The sequence below is a fragment of the Cololabis saira genome, chromosome 15 (genome assembly GCF_033807715.1).
Source record: "Cololabis saira isolate AMF1-May2022 chromosome 15, fColSai1.1, whole genome shotgun sequence".
NCBI lineage: Eukaryota > Metazoa > Chordata > Actinopteri > Beloniformes > Belonidae > Cololabis > Cololabis saira.
Genome location: NC_084601.1, coordinates 23,398,556 through 23,415,452, shown reverse-complemented (window position 1 = coordinate 23,415,452; position 16,897 = coordinate 23,398,556). Strand labels below are relative to the sequence as shown.

General features: G+C 43.1%; 1 protein-coding gene across 9 annotated transcripts in view; it reads right to left on the bottom strand.

Moving 5' to 3' along the window:
• LOC133460515 (MAP7 domain-containing protein 1-like) overlaps positions 1-16,897 on the bottom strand; it is a 67,362-nt gene that overhangs the window by 22,281 nt on the left and 28,184 nt on the right. For 3 of the 9 annotated variants that reach the window (XM_061741110.1, XM_061741108.1, XM_061741111.1), the window contains exons 2-7: positions 13,228-13,494; positions 11,703-11,771; positions 10,271-10,291; positions 7,998-8,161; positions 5,229-5,337; positions 2,853-2,957 (exon numbers count right to left, since the gene is read on the bottom strand). In XM_061741110.1, the coding sequence (XP_061597094.1) occupies positions 2,853-2,957; positions 5,229-5,337; positions 7,998-8,161; positions 10,271-10,291; positions 11,703-11,771; positions 13,228-13,494 (735 nt within the window). The remainder of the gene's footprint in view (positions 1-2,852; positions 2,958-5,228; positions 5,338-7,997; positions 8,162-10,270; positions 10,292-11,702; positions 11,772-13,227; positions 13,495-16,897) is intronic. The other 6 variants (XM_061741117.1, XM_061741115.1, XM_061741114.1 and 3 more) reach the window with 5 other exon arrangements.

Sequence of the window (16,897 nt, the reverse complement as noted above, 5' to 3'; positions counted from 1 at the left end):
ACTATATGTATATTTTTTATTCTGTGAAGAAGTTTGGTTCAAATGTGCTATAAGAACAAAGCTGACTTTGAGTACTTGACTTGACGCCAATTAAGAATTAATTAAATAAAATGCAAACAAACTGCACCTAAATGTGCAGATTTTTAAAAGAATTTAATCTAAAAAACTGATTTTAAAGTTACTCTTTGTAGCACTACCACTTTTGACCACGTGGAGGCAGCATATCACAAGAAAGTTCATGTGTCAGCCCCTGGTGCAGGACCTCTGGTGCAGGACCTCTGCTGACCTCTGATAGTTCTATCAGTGGCTTTTATCTCAACACAGCAGATCGTTATGTCCCCTTATGGTCAGAAGTGGTAGTGCTGCATAGAGTGGCTTTGAAATCATTCAATTGGATGCATCTTTGGAGGAAAAAAAATAATCTTTTTTTCACAGATTCACCCAGAAATATGAATCCACAAGTCATTTATTTTTCCGCCTGTTTCAGTTGGAAACAGGATCTTTGAAAGACATCATTAAGGTTTTATTCTGTTGTCAGAGCACAGCAGAAAAACAGAGGACCCACAGTTGGACACATTTCTTCCATGCTGAGTTTCAACCATGGCAGGGCTGACGTACACCTGGATGACTCTTCAGAAACGTAACCCAGTCACATGAAGGCGGGGCATCACAACACTTGTTGTGACCTTAAGGTGGAAGCGGGCATCTCTGCTGCACGTCGGTGGGATCATCCTCAACATGTTTTATGACTAGCTGATAGCCCTGCCTCCTGTTGCTAGGCAACAGTGGTTTCCCTCCTCCTCTTCCCTCTACAATGCGGCAAGAGGGAAAGGTGGTGATTCTGGTATCTATAAATCAGAGCCCCCTCCTTCCCACGGACGGCTACTGGAACACTGCAGAGCCCCTCCAGAGGCCCGGACAGCTACTCTGGTTCCTAATCTGAAGGGATCTAAGTACCCTTACACAAGGCTGTATCGTCTGCATTTATGCAGTAGTGGTTGTGAATGCGTGCAGTTGCAACAACACAGCCGAGAGCTGAACTCCTGATTGAGCTGTGGGAGATACGATCAGTCATGTTATGAGAATCCTCCAGCGTGTCCTGGGTCTATTGTGGAGGAGCCGGGACTCGACTCCGAGTCGCTACTGGATGACTCAACTTCTCACCTTATGTCCAAGGGACAGTTCCCTCCTCATCATGGTGTCTTACATCAAGGGCTGTCACCAAGGAACTACAGGCAGCCTGCTAGTCTGAAGCAAATCAGGAAGAAACGACAAGTGTAGTTCCTCTACTGACCACCAGGGTCTGGATCCACCAGTGAGTTCATCCCCACTGACCTCCATGTTAAAATGTCCAACTTTACAGCAGAAGTATACAATAACAGTCTGGTAGGTAAACAGCTTTGCATAGTTAAATTTCACATCCATGGCAACTGGACTTGTGGTAAACTAATGTGGGCCTGTTTCAGCTTCCAGGGCTGCTGGCTCCACCTATTTTAGATTAGTTGGGGTCGGGGTCAAATCATGCCAATGTAGCATCGTCAAGTGGCTTCAAAATGGGCTCTTTGAACCTGCGGTTGACGTCACACCGTGATGAGCTTTGAACTTTTAGAGATATACTTAAAGGGAAAGTTCAGTTTTTTACAACCTGGACCTTATTTCTGGCATTTTTTATGGTTGTATACTCACCCAGGCAAGTTTGGTGTCATTTGGAGTCCTTCGGATATTAGGAGTTTTGTGCGAGCCGCTTCTCCATATAATGTTAGCGCATGGGGGCACAGCGGGACACAGAACTCATGACGTCATCTCTGTGCGCGCACTCTGTCCTGCTTTCAGTGAGCTCTTCAGCCGTATACTCTGGCTCAAAACGGTAAGGACGTCCATCATATTCAAAGTCGTCGTCCACAACCTCAGAATTTGACAAATATTCAGACATGTTTCAAATAACTAACAGTAAACTAACAGTAGCGAACTCCAGCTGTACACAGAGCTGTGTCTGCGATGCGCGCACAGAGATGACATCATGAGTTCAGAGGTCTTGTTTACAAACTGATTTATTTGTTACACACACAGCCCCGGATGTAGACAACAGGTCCTGGAAGCAGATCTAGTGATTCATAAAAGAAATGACGAGTTTTGCGGCAATCATGTGTTATTTAGACGCTGCATCGTCTGTGTCCCGCTGTGCCCCGTTCACTACCGTTATATGGAGAAGCGGCTCGCAAAAAACTCCTAATATCTTCCGAAGGACTCCAAATGACACCAAACTTGCCTGGGTGAGTACACGACCATAAAAAATGCCAGAAATAAGGTCCAGGTTGTAAAAAAACGAACTTTCCCTTTAAGGAAGTTTGTGACAACTGCTTCATTCAAACAAAACAACAACAAAAACAATACAGGGGTGTTTTCAGTCTATATACATTAGTAAGTGAAACTAGAATAAAACACACTTCCCACAGTCACACTGGCAGACCCACCACCACCACAGCAAACCACCGACAGCACAGTGGAAGGGGACAACCAAAAAGAAGGCATGGTGACCAGATGTGAACTGAAACATGTGTATTGAAAATATAAAGCACAGACTATGGCTCGGTGATGTCAAAGTGGGGGGGAGCTGGTCAAAATGCAGAGGAGACTCAAATCAAACACAAACCACCAACTGAAATGAAAAACCCACGATGCAAACGAGACCAGGAGGAGGTACGAGGTGGTAGATGACCAGTCACCAAGCACAGGCAGGCAGGCACACCACCAGAGACGACACGGAGAACCAAACAGAACCGGATTAAGGTGAGAGGAGGGAGGATGGAGAGGAGGGGGAGGCCTGGACACTGACGTCGGCTCGTCCTTACTTCTGTTGGGGGAGTTCCAGAGCGTGGCGGAAGACTTGGACAGCCTGTTGTTAATGACAGGGTCCACCTGTCTCGGCAAGTTGACCGTGGAGGCCGAGCATCTGCCTGCACCGGAGAGAACGCAACACACAACAAGTGTTCACAAGGCAGCCAGGGTGCGGAGGCGGCCCCGGGGCCCCGGCACCGGCCCGCTCCTGCTGCCGTCACTGGGACTCCCCATCCCCAACGCTGGAGTCTTTACCACTCAATCTGGAGTCACATTTAGGGAGAAAGGAGGACTTTGGGGAAAGTACGGGAGGGTGTGACGGGGCGAGACATCACATTTCAAGTAAAAACTGTTTCCTGAGCCGCTCGGTGGTACAGTGGGTTAAGCAAGCAGCTCATATACTGAGGCTGACGCTGGTTCGAATCCCGGCCTGTGCACCTTTGCTGCATGTCATCCCCATTCTCTCTCTACCCCCTTCCTGTAACTTCAATAAAGGGCCACTAGAGCCACAAAAAAATCTAAAAAAAACAAAACAAAACTCTTTCCTTTTATCTTTCCAGACTCATTCAGGACCGTTTGCACTCAGAAGGGAAACCCTGATAACTGACCAGTGTGAAGAGCTTAGATACAGAAATGAAAATGTGTAGCACGTTATTACAATTCAAAAGCACCTATAAATACAAAATGATTAATACATTTAAAACAAAGGTATAATACACGTAGGCATGTACCTATGGACATGTGTATGTATATGTATTTATGTATATGTATGTGCTTATATATACAGGACTGTCTCAGAAAATTAGAATATTGTGATAAAGTTATTTATTTTCTGTAATGCAATTAAAAAAACAAAAATGTCATACATTCTGGATCCATTACAAATCAACTGAAATATTGCAAGCCTTTAATTATTTTAATATTGCTGATTATGGCTTACAGCTTAAGATTAAAGGAGCTGTATGTAAGAGCAATAATAAAACGAATCATAAAATGACCCCGATATGTCAACAGACATTTAAAAATCATGTTCATTTCAAATACTTATGTCACTGACAACAGCACTCAAGCCAGGATATTCCAGTTTAAAAAGAGGAGTTGCAGCCCTCAACTGATGTTTATGTTGTCATTTTTTGTTTTGGCCTGAAGCTCCACCCTCCACCTATCTCCCAATCACCAAGTCAGTATTGTTTCTGAAGCTCCACCCTCCACCTATCTCCCAATCACCAAGTCAGTATTGTTTCTGAAGCTCCACCCTCCACCTATCTCCCAATCACCAAGTCAGTATTGTTTCTGAAGCTCCACCCTCCACCTATCTCCCAATCACCAAGTCAGTATTGTTTCGGCATCCGGGTTGCCAGCTCGGCTCTAATTATCGCAGCCATGGCAGCCTACGTTCCTGCTGCATTCTGCAGCCTACCTGGCAACCTCTGGTCGGGGGGAGGAGGGGGAGGGTACACGCTGCTCAACAATATTTTGAAAGTGACTGCAGTACCAGTTTTGGACATTTCTTACAGACGGCTCCTTTAAGATTCCCATAATATTCAAATTTTTTGAGATAGGATATTTGAATTTTCTGCAATATTTCAGTTGATTTGTAATCAATCCAGAATGTATGACATTATTGCATTACAGAAAATAAAGGACTTTATCACAATATTCTAATTTTCTGAGACAGTCCTGTATATATACTGTATGGAATGATATTTAGTAATGTCATGTGGAATATGTTGTATGTTTGTGTACAGTTATTTTGTTTAGACTCGGGCAACTTCTCATATGGATTTATTTATGTATTTTGTTTCATTCTCTAAATCCTAAATGCACTACTTTATAAAAGCTAACCTTTTTTTTCCCTTTATTTTTTTTCTTGTGAAAAGGGTAGGCGTCATAAGCTTAGGCTTCAGTCTACACCTTTTTGTCCTTGGTTTTTAGTTAAAATTGTACATATATATATATATATGTATATATATATATATATATATATATATATATATATATATATATATATATATATATATATATATATACCAAAAAATTATATATTTTTTTTGTATTACACTGACAATTTACACCTGTACTTTGGGTTATTTGTGTTGTGTAAATTGAAAGGACCAATAAACCAATAAACACTAAACAAGAGGGAAGTGTCTCTGGGAAACGCCCTCAGACCTCTCCTGAAACCCGGTCCTACAGACCAGGTCTTTCTCCCGGGTCTGAATGCCCAGCCCCAGGACAGAAATGTTGTCTGCAACCACGGAGGAATTCCGGCTGCCACCAGTGTGGCTCATCTGCCTCGGGGACAGGCCGTGTCCTGGAATCTGATCAGCTGGAGCCGGGAACCACAACGACTCAGCTTACAGCCGCAGGGCCAGGAATGGGAGACTCACTTTCTCTCCTGGAGGTCTGGTTGAGTCCGCCGGCCCAGGACCACCTCTGCTGGCGGATCTCCGCCCACGTCTTCTTGGTGGACCTCTTTATGGCTGCTTCGTACCGCTCCTGCAGGAACACCCACAGCTGATATTCTGCACGTTTCAGGAAACACTTTAGTTTCATGACTAGTAGTCCATGGGCCAGACCAGATATCAGTACCACTCAAGCTGACCAAACTTGCTTATAATTTTTGAAAAGATCCATGTCTATAGATGATATTTTGGTATGATAACCTTCCTGAGTGGCAGCTGGATCATAGTTATCAGCTCATGAAGTTCAGAAAATTACATTTAAATGCTGCTGCATATCCTGGTTTAGACTCATGTACAGGATATCTGTCAATGTTTCACTATATTGTCTTTGGTATCATTTTAAGCGTTCATTCAAGCTAAGATGTGAATCTTTCTGACCAACATAGAGGTCACTGCAGCTCTTTACACTATAAACAACACACATTTTTACACAATTTTCGCCTAAATGATATAGTATATTTTATCCCTGTGTCATCTGGGAACAACAGAGACACAAAATACAAAAATTGGAATATTCACAGGACCATAAGGATTAAGGAAATGTATCACATCTTAGCTTGAATGAATGCTTTAAAGGTCCCCCTTTAAAATGATACCAAAGACAATATTGTGAAACATTGACAGATATCCTGTACATGAGTCTAAACCAGGATATGCACCAGCAGCTAAAATTTAATTTTCTGAAGGGGGTGGTAACTTCATGAGCTGATAACTATGATACAGCTGCCACTCAGGAAGGTTATCATACCAAAATATCATCTACAGACGTGGATCTTCCAAAATCATAAGCAAGTTTGGTCACCTTGAGTGGTACTAATAAGTGAAATTTTGGGCTCTGGCCCACGGACTATAGGGATGGGAATCGAGAACCGGTTCTTGTTCAGAAACGGTTCCCAGTGTTTCAATTCCTTGGAATAGTTTGCAAGTTTTACAAACGATTCCCTTTTCAATTCCAGTCACGCGTCAGCCAGCAGTCAATAGTAAACATGGCGCCCGAGCAATACAAACGCTCCAAAGTCTGGTTACATTACAGTAAAAAAGACGACAACAGGGCAACATGCAATACTTGCCAAGTGAATATTTCGTCAAAGGAAGGAAATACTACCAACATGCAAAAATATTTGCGCACACAGCAGCAATAACAATCAATGAATGTCGCGTTTTCTATCCACTCCGGACTAATTTCAGTAATTCTCAGCCCAGCAGCAGCAACGTTAGCGTGTCCTTAGCTAATAATACTGCAGTTAACTAATTAACTAACGAACACTGCCTATGCTATTAGTGCCATTTGCTTGATTGTTCTTTTTTTTCTCCAAATGAGAATCAATAAGGGGATTGATAAAGAACCGAATCCTCAAGCAGAATCGAAAATTGAATTGGAATTATAAAAATCTTATCAATTCCCATCCCTATTCATGACGGAGGATTTCAGGATCGTCATAGTGATGACAGCACCCTCACTGGCCGACCGCTCCTTCAGGTTTCTCTGGTATTTACGTTACACTACACTGATGCTGTTGTCCACAGACCTACAGCAGAGGAACACACTACATAGACATGTATACGTAGACGCCCCATGGAGCTGCTGCGATACGTCAACGTCGCCGCCATATTGGATGTGGCAAGACTGCGCTGTAAACTAATACAAGTAAATTGACTTATTTTCATAAAGCGCCTGTCTACAAAGAAATTTACGTTTTACGTCTCATTTATTCATTCACACATGCACTAATATACTTGGGAAACAGTTAGGCACCAAATATAATACATTTAATTTTCTCAGATGGCAAAAATAAGAACTTTGTTGATCCCACAGTAATTCATGTTATATCAGCATAGATCAGAACAAGGTAGTGCCGAAAAACAATATATATCCCCCCTCACAAAAATAAGAAAAATAGAGAAACATATTTTCTCATCAACAAAGCATATTTTACATAAACATTCAAAATTTTTCAAGTAACAAAATAACATATTTGAACCTTTTTTCGATTTTTTTCAGTTATTTTATTGTCTGAAAAATTGTTCAAATGTTATTTTATTGTCTGAAAAAATAACTGAAAAAATAACTTGAAATATGTTATTTTGTTATTTGAAAATTTGTTTTATTATATTATATATCATAATATAATAATATATTTGGTGCCTAACTGTTTCCCAAGTATATTAGCGCATGTGTGAATGAATAAATGAGACGTAAAATGTACATTTCTTTGTAGACAGGCGCTTTATGAAAATAAGTCCATTTACTTGTATTAGTTTACAGCGCAGTCTTGCCACATCCAATATGGCGGCAACGTTGACGTATCGCAGCAGCGGACAAGAACACTCGATGCGGCGTCCACGTTTATATGTCTATGAACACACTCTGGCAATGGTAACCTAGGAGATGACAAGGACGAGGACTGATGAGTCAGCATTTACCTAAGAGCAGGAAGTTAAAGGGGAACACAGTTCACCTGCTAGACCTGCTACCAGTCTAGACCTGCTACATAGAGTTACTTAAAGTATTCAATTATTATGACTTATTACAGAAATACTCAGGAAGAGGTAACAATGATTGGATAAGCAGCGGTAGATGTTTCCCTGAGGACTGCTGTCCTTGAAGCCCGAGTGGAAGGAGCAGGTACCACTTTGACTTGAGCCAAAAGTAACCAAGTAAAAGTAGAAGACAAAGTAGATTTAATCTCTTACTTTGTTCTTGGCTAGTTTCTGTCTCTGCTTCTCTTCCAGCAGCACCCGCCGTTTCTCGGCCTTCAGCCTCTGCTCCTCCAGCTTCCTCCTGCGATCCTCCAGCTGGCTCTCCCTCAGGCGCCGGGCCTTGTCCTCCTTCTCCAGCCACTGGGCCTTCTTGGTAGCTGCAGCGCAAACACACAGACAAAGAGGGATTTTAAACCTTGAGCCTGGCGGTTGTTATAAATGCCATTATGTGAGGCGGTAGTTTAAATATAAATCCACTCAACGCTCACATGGAGCCTCCAGCAGATGAAACAGATGGCAGACATGTTCATTACGCTATAATCCTGATAACAGTAAACAAGCAGCAGCTTCCTGCTGACTTTCACTGCAGCCTCCAGTAGACAAACTCACTGCTCCTGCAAATAAGCAGCAATCAGTGCCTTTAAATTAACCCTTTCCACTCCAGGGCCCGCCATTTAGGGGCCCCCAGTGCAGAGAGACGGATGGGCATTGAAAATAAGCTGGAGTTTAAATTAAAACTGCTTCATGTCAGTCTAAGGGCCGAGATATACTTGCTGTTGGTGCTTGCGTTCGCATCCGTTCACGTCCGTTTGCGTGCACCACCAACGCGAGGAGAGCGTGTAGTACCGGCAGTGACCAATAGGGGGCAGTAAACAGAGCAACAGTTGGAAAACTGATTAAATATTTAGTAGTAGAAGTAGTAGCAGCGGTAGTAGCAGTAGCAGATTAGAACAACAAAGAATTAACACGACATTATTGGATGATGTAGGAGATTATAACCATCCGTTCATTCGACCCGTCAAATGAACGCAGGATACGCTCGGCGGCCATGACGCGTACGCGTATGCGTTCTGAACTGCAAGTATATCTCAGGTCTAACACACACATCTGCAACTTCCACACCCAATTCTGACAAAAGCAATTTTCTCCAAACATATTTCTGTACTTCTGCATAAATTTGCAGAGAGGTTGAAGATTCTGAGAATCTGGGGGAATCACTGTATGCCCGGAACAAGTCTGAACCTAAATACGGGATGTCCATGTTCTTCAGACTCTCTCGGACATCAACCCATCACGCTAAACAGCTGCACCGCACCAGCAAATCCAGCAGAGCTGTCCAACCAAATCCTCACTAGTTTGATGCCAAAAAGACCTGCAGTTCCTCTAGATATTTTTAGATAGTTCTTCATTGTCATTATAACTTATGTACAACGTAATTAAAAAGTGCTCTCCAGTCAGCGCATCATTTATAAAAAAATAAAATAACTGAAAAATAATCCAATAAAATGTAATTTAAAATATAAACAAATAAAATATATATATATATATATATATATATATATATATATATATATATATATATATATATATATATATATATATATATATATATATTTTTTTTTTTTTTTTTTTTTAATTTGTTTATATTTTAAATTACATTTTATTGGATATATATATATATATATATATATCTAGACACATTCACCCTTCCACATCAACACACGGACCCCACAAGAACCTTCATCAGCATACGATCATTTTTGTTATTGTTATTGCACATTAGCTTCTGTTTTTGTTAAGGGTGGTTATTGCTGTTGGATAAAAGCTGTGTTTGAGTCTGTTTGTCCTCGTTTTCATGAGTCTGTATCTCCTCCCAGATGGCAGCAGTTGGTGTGAAGTGTCTTTTATTATATTTTGGGCCTTTTTCTGGCAAAGGGAGCGGTGGAGGTCTTCCTACTGACCACCAGGGTCTGGATCCAGGGCACTATAACTTTCCATCCCAACTCAGAAATGGTCTCAGTTGTGTCTAAGCACAGTGATCAGCACAACAAGACATATTATCTTTAAAATACGAGTGATTCTCTTCTGTTGGGTCTTTATTCATACGTCAGAAAACAAGAAAAGAGAGAACTGATCTCTACATAGCAACATCGTCTCAGCTCTGCTCTAATTGGCTTTTCATGGTCTGCAGAGTCTGTATGTGCCTTCTTGAGTATTTTTACAAGAAGGTTCCCTAACAAGTAAAACCACAAATGTAGACGTGGATCATGCATGGTGGGTGGAACACGCAAGAACAAAATCAAAATGAATCTGGAGATGACATGAGGAGAAATATTTCAACCAAAAGTGAAGCTGCAGGGGTCAGAGTTTCCACCAGGAGATGAGATGAAACCAAATGAGCAACATAAGCAACTCATGGAGGGAGGAAGCACGGACGTGTCATGAATGGCTGCAGCAAACGCTGAGGTGTCGTTGGAGAGCCTTACCTTGAATCTGCGTTTGCTGCTCTGAGCGCCGGAGAAGGAGAAACAAATAAACACATCAGTGAGTCAGACAGACACAACGAGGCAGTCAGGGACTCCTGCTTCACGCATCAAAACATTCTGGATCCTCAAAACACGTGCAAGCCCCCTCCTTCAGATCTGAAGCCACAACTCCAAAGCAGACAGACGTCCAACGACAGTTCACCGAAGACAAGTCAGCGACTTCACCCGACTCACAAGGATGTGAGAGCCCTGCTGCTTCCACAGCTCATCAATATATTCTTATATTCCTCTTATATATTGTTTTGACATGACAGCCTTTAATTAATTGAGCTAATGGTAAGCCCCACATCCCTTTAGTTGCGGTTAATAGGGATGGGAATTGATACGATTATTACGATTCCAATTACATTTTCGATTCTGCTTACCAATTCGGGTCTTTAACAATTCCCTTATCCCTTCCCATTTGGAAAAAAGGACAACAATGAGGCAAATGGTGCTAATATGATAGGGAGTGTTCACTAGTTCATTAGTCACCTGCAGTATTATTAGCCAGGGACATGCTAACGTTGCTGGTGCTGCTGGAAAACACAACATTCTTGATCATTATTGCTGCTGTGTGCGCAAATATTTTTGCATGTTGGTAGTATTTCCTCCCTTTGACGAAATATTCACTTAGCAAGTATTGCAAGATAGCCTGTTGTCGTCTTTTTTACTGAAATGTAACCAGACTTTCAAGCGTCTGTATCGTTTGGGTTATCGACTGCTGGCTTACGCACGTTACGCAACATGCATGGTGGCGTCATTCATGCTCACTGGAATCGAAAAGGGAATCGTTTGAAAAATATGCAAACGATTCCAAGGAATTGAAACACTGGGAACCGGTTCTGAACAGGAACCGGTTCTCAATTCCCATTCCTAGCGGTTACTAGCTCAGACGGTCTGTCATTGTTGTTCACAGCTTTACAAGTGACCAAGTGAAAACACAGATGTCTTGAACTCATTTAGGACCCAGAAGGACCACCGCTCATCGAGGAGCATGCAAACGTAACTTCAATATGTGCCCAGCACTTGCAGGTGGGGTGTGATGGGCACTATGAAAGCCTTGGCCACGGTGGGGAGGCGGCGAGCAGCAGTGGGCGTACTTATGTCCCTCCCACTCGGAGCCAGTATGTTGCAGTTTTCGTTGGACACGCATCAGAGTTCAGGATCTTCCAGAGTTTTTCCTGTGGAGCTGAACGTCACCGAGTTCTGGTCCCTGTGGAACTGATACTGAACAGCCCTTGACCCATCTGGGTCTGACCGGCTTTCGGGGGCCGGTCCATTGTTTGCCATCAGTGTGCAGATGATACAGCAAGAAAAAAGCCTTATAAAAAATTCTCCTTTAACCTTTAAAGATCAGCTGAGCATCACAGAGTCTGGGGGCGTTTCTTACCGATGTATCGGGCTCTCTCTTCTCTCCGCTCTTTGGCCAGTTTCTGTCGTTGCTCTGAGCTCATCGAATCTGGACAAGAAAAGAAAAGAACATCCCTTTAACATCAACTTAAAGTGGGTCAGAAAACAGTCAGTCATATTAAATATGTGCCTTTGTTTCCTTATTATGTATTGCTTTTTTTGTTCATTAAAGGGAAAAATGATTTGGAAAAAACCATCTTTCTGAGGTCAGGAAGACGCTGTCCAGTCTTTCTGCTCCTGGACTGGCACCACGCTCGATGACATCACAGCTCAGCCGGCAGGCTAGCACATAATCAAATACGTCTACAGTTTAGTTGAACACAGCTGGCTGGTCTCCAGCTGGAAGGTCGTCTGATCGATCCCCAACTCCATCATGTGCTGAAGTGCCCTTGGGCAGCATGCTGAACCACCACTGCCCCCTTTGACCCTGACCCTCCTGCTGCAGAGGCTTGAAGGCCATCCAACGTGCAACGTTCACCAGAACATCTCGTGTCATTTATCTTGGACATGTACCGTATTTTTCGCACTATAAGGCGCAACTAGAAGCCTTTAATTTTCTCAAAAACCGGCAGTGCACCTTATATTGCGGTGTACTTTATATATGATCATTACGGTAGTTTCTGTTACTGTAGTCAGGGGGATTGTAGCTACTGTAGTTGGTGTCGCTGAAGTAACGGTGCTAAAAACAGCAGGAATGGTCACAGACGTTCAAGACATAATGGCGACTGTTGGACCATTGGATGCTGCACTCGCCCAGCTGTTCTATTCCGACACAGAAGAAGACGATTTTGAGGGATTCGGGGATGAACTGGAAAAGTTCCCCTCCGTGTTTCTTTTGGGAATGAACAAAGTTTTCGGAAAGCTGGTTTTTATTTTGTAAATAAAGTTTGACTTACGGTACTTTTCTTCTTGTTTTTTTTTTTTTTTTTTTGCATTTGCTGAAGCATTTTGTTTTTTTTTTATTTCCTGTAGCGCAGCTCCCTCAGGTAGATACGTAACTCAACCCCAGCCACTATAGTACGGTATCTCACCATATATTCCGTGGGTCTTATAATGCACCTAATGCGCCTTATATATGAAGAGAGTTTTTAAATAGCCCATTTATTGAAGGTGCGCCTTATGGTGCGGAAAATACGGTACTGAGCATCCAACGCACAAGTCTGGATCACCAGCATGGGACCGGCACCACTTCTTCTGTTGTTGTGTTTCAATTAAGCTTTTCAATAAAGTTTTGTAAAAAAAAAAAGAAGCTCTTTTTCAATATGTAATCTGACATTAAAACAACATGTAGATCAGCTGTGTCAATGAGCCAGGGTGACTTTTTTCCCATTTTCCCCCCAGTGCTCCTACCTAAGTCAGTCCTGGGCATTGCTCCCTCTGCCGGCCCCGGGGGGGCCACACTGAGCTCAAGTCTCCTTAACCTGAGGAGTGAACTGGCCGCTTCTTTTCACCCGACAGCGTGAGGGGGGGGGGCTTTGGTGCTAGTGGGTTCTGGGTGGGCTTACCTTTCTTGGGCTGAGGGCTGCTGGCGGAGCCGGGCGTGGAGGGGCGGGCCTCCGTCTTGGAGGAGCCATCTGTCTTGGGGGTGGGGGTGTCTGTCTTGGGGGTGGGGGTGTCTGTCTTGGGGGTGGGGGTGTCTGTTTTGGTGGGGGTGTCTGTTTTGGGGCTGGATTCGGTCTGGGGAGAGAGATCCGACACGGCGGAGTCGTCAGAGGTCAGGGGGTCCTTGTCCCCGCTCTGGAAGGCCTGGGAGTCCGGCTGCAGGGGCAGACCTGCAGGACAGAGAGCCACAGCATCAGCATCAGCAACAGCAAAAGTCTACTGTCAAATATAACGTATAATATAAACATAATGCCCACATTCAATTCAATTTTATTTATTTAGCGTCTATTCCAACAGAAGTTGACTCTAGGATCTTTCCAGAGACCAGAACATGACCCCCGAGCAATTATTACATAAACTTAACATAAACACAGTGCAGGTGGTGGGAGAGAGGAGGATGATGGCTAAGCTGTCATCCATGATGGAGAAGGACTCCCACCCCATGAAGGACCATCAGAGAGCTGGAGAGCTCCTTCAGCGACAGGCTCCTTCACCCTAAATGTGTGAAGGAGCTACAGAAGGTCCTTCCTCCCTGCAGCTGTGAGACTACACAACCAGCACTGCTCACAGTAGACCACATACATAACAACCTGACAATAAATGTATATACTGTACATACTGGAAAATACATATTGGAAAATAATGTGCAATATCATTCACTACAACGTGCAATTATGTAAATATCCGTCTGTTATCTTATTTGCATACCAGTATTTTTATTATTATTATTATTATTATTATTATTATTATTGTATATATCAGTACTGTTTATAGTGTGTCATACTCTGTTATTATTATTGTATTATTATTATTTCTATTTCTATTGATGCCTCCTGTTTTGCACTATCCCCTTTGCTGCTGTACACTGCGAATTTCCCCGCGTGTGGGACTAATAAAGGAATATCTTATCTTATCTTATCTTATCTTATCTTAAAAACTCCCCTAGTGGGAGAAAAACCTTAAACCAAACAGGGGAAAGGAAAACTCCCCCCTTTAGGACCCTCCTGCTGAAGACCACATGATGACAGTGAAGACTGAGTAACCAGTGAGGACGGTCCAGCACGTCTCATAAACACCACCATGTCCCTCCAGAGCTGCTCTCCCTCCTTTTACTCTGTTTAAACCCTCAATGACATCATCCACAGGCCTCTAGAGTCAGCTTGAACCTGATTGTGCACAAACGTCTGTGTTTCGGACTAACGGAGCCCGTTTTCCTGCTCGGGTCCATTAGGTTCAGCTGGAGAGTTGGACTGTGAGGTTTCTGTAACAACAGACGACTGCATTCAAATCAATGAGAGGTTCGATTCCCTCAGGGACGCACGTCCCACATGAGATCCGGACCAGGTCACAGACACTCGTATGATCTTTATGTCTCCATGTCTGGAACCAACACAGAACTGGACAGACCGTCTGAAACGCCACGGGACGGTGAAGAGCTCCGTTCAAGCCTCTCTTCATGTTCGCTGCACACCAACATGACATGCTCTCCTCACACCCAGGACACAGTCTGGTTGAACTCCTCCCCTCTGGACGGCGCTACAGATCTCTGTACTCCAAAACCTCCAGACTCAGAGACAGTTTCTTCCCCCAAGCTGTTGCTCTGATGAACTCTCATCATTCATAGAGTCTCGGAGTAATCAATCACTGTGCAATAATAATAATAACCACAATCATATGCTGTAACAATGCACCTTTAAATAACCATGACTACTTCATACTGCTGCACCTTTCACTTTTTTGTATAAAAAAAAAAATTGTATATACAGGACTGTCTCAGAAAATTAGAATATTGTGATAAAGTTCTTTATTTTCTGTAATGCAATTAAAAAAAACAAAAAAGTCATACATTCTGGATTCATTACAAATCAACTGAAATATTGCAAGCCTTTTATTATTGTAATATTGCTGATTATGACTTACAGTTTAAGATTAAGATTCCCAGAATATTCACATTTTTTGAGATAGGATATTTGAGTTTTCTTAAGCTGTAAGCCATGATCAGCAATATTAAAATAATAAAAGGCTTGCAATATTTCAGTTGATTTGTAATGAATCCAGAATGTATGACATTTTTGTTTTTGTAATTGCATTACAGAAAATCACAATATTCTAATTTTCTGAGACAGTCCTGTATGTTACTAAGAGCTGTCATTTGTCTATTTACTGTACAGTGAGCGAAGCAACCAGAGTCAAATTATCTGTTTTGTTTGACCTGACTTGGCCAAAAAAACATAATTCTGATTCTGATTCTGATCCAGCACATAATGTCTTCTCGTCTTCCAGCAGTGTAGACCTCTGGTTCTGAAATCACTGGCTGGTTCCGTTCAATCAATCTTTTCATCAGTTTCCATAGCCTGGTGTCTGATCCCTACGAAGGGCAATGAAAGCCCCGCTCCAGCCTGGATGGTGTGATCACGGCCGGCCCACTCCGTCTGGGTGGAAGAAGGAAGGAGACGGGCTGATCGGGGCTGCAGTGGCGCATGCAGGAGGGCTGGAGCGGGGAGACCCCCGCTCTGCTGCAAGGACACGTGGAGGACGAGGACGTGCTGCTGCAGGGCAGGAGGTGGAAGGAGGAGAGAGAGACAGCAGAGAGACAGCAGAGAGCCCATCAGGGAGGTGAGGAGCCGCAGGCCAGGGCTCCTCTCAGGACAGCCAGCCACCAGCAGACGGAGCGAGAAGCTCGTCTCAGCTTTGTCCAAGCGCTCAGCAAACCTGATAAAGCACTCAAATGTCTGCTTACTTTTTAAAATGATCCATAATGCTGCAGCTCCCCCCTTGAAAAAATGTGTTGCTCTTTGCTCTGAGAAGTCAACACGAACAACCAGATCTGTTACAAGGGGTGAGTGTCATGTACCCCAACGCCAAACTGCATTTGGGAAGTCATCATTCTCCTGTATTGCAATGACTTAATGGAAAACTCTGCCAACAGACTTTATTTCATGTAGAAGTCCCCACACCTTCTCACATCTTGCCAAGCGTTGCTTACTGTAGAGGCAAGTGTGTATACATTTATAAAGTGTGTGTGTTGGGGGGGCAGCCTAGCTTTAAATCTTAGGCGCCAACATCTGACAGATCTAATGCTCTGTTGAATCTGCTTCCATGTTTCTATTTATCTATTGTGTCTTTGCTTTGTTCTGCTCTTTTACTTAATTTTTCTTTTTTCTATACTAATTTTTATGTACTATTCCATCAACCTGCCCAGGGACTACAGGTGGAAAATAGCAAGCTGCTACAACCTGGCACAACGCATATTCTCTTGTACAAGATTAATGTCTTATCTCGCACTGTCCCTGCTTTAAAATAAATAAATTAGAAATTACAAACCTCATAAATTACAGTCCCCCCCCGCCCCCGTACCACCAAGATGGGAGGTGATTCAAGGCCACATGTGTGTTCGGATGAGACAACATCTGAGACAAAGCAGATCGAGTTCCAACATGACCTGTGTGATGTTGAAAGAGCGGAGACTGCAGAGCTCCTCCCGACTTTCATTTATCCTGGGGGGGCAGCCTTTCATGCATGCGTGAGGAGCTGCCCGCCCAGACAAGACACGATTACCATCATCTGAAGCAG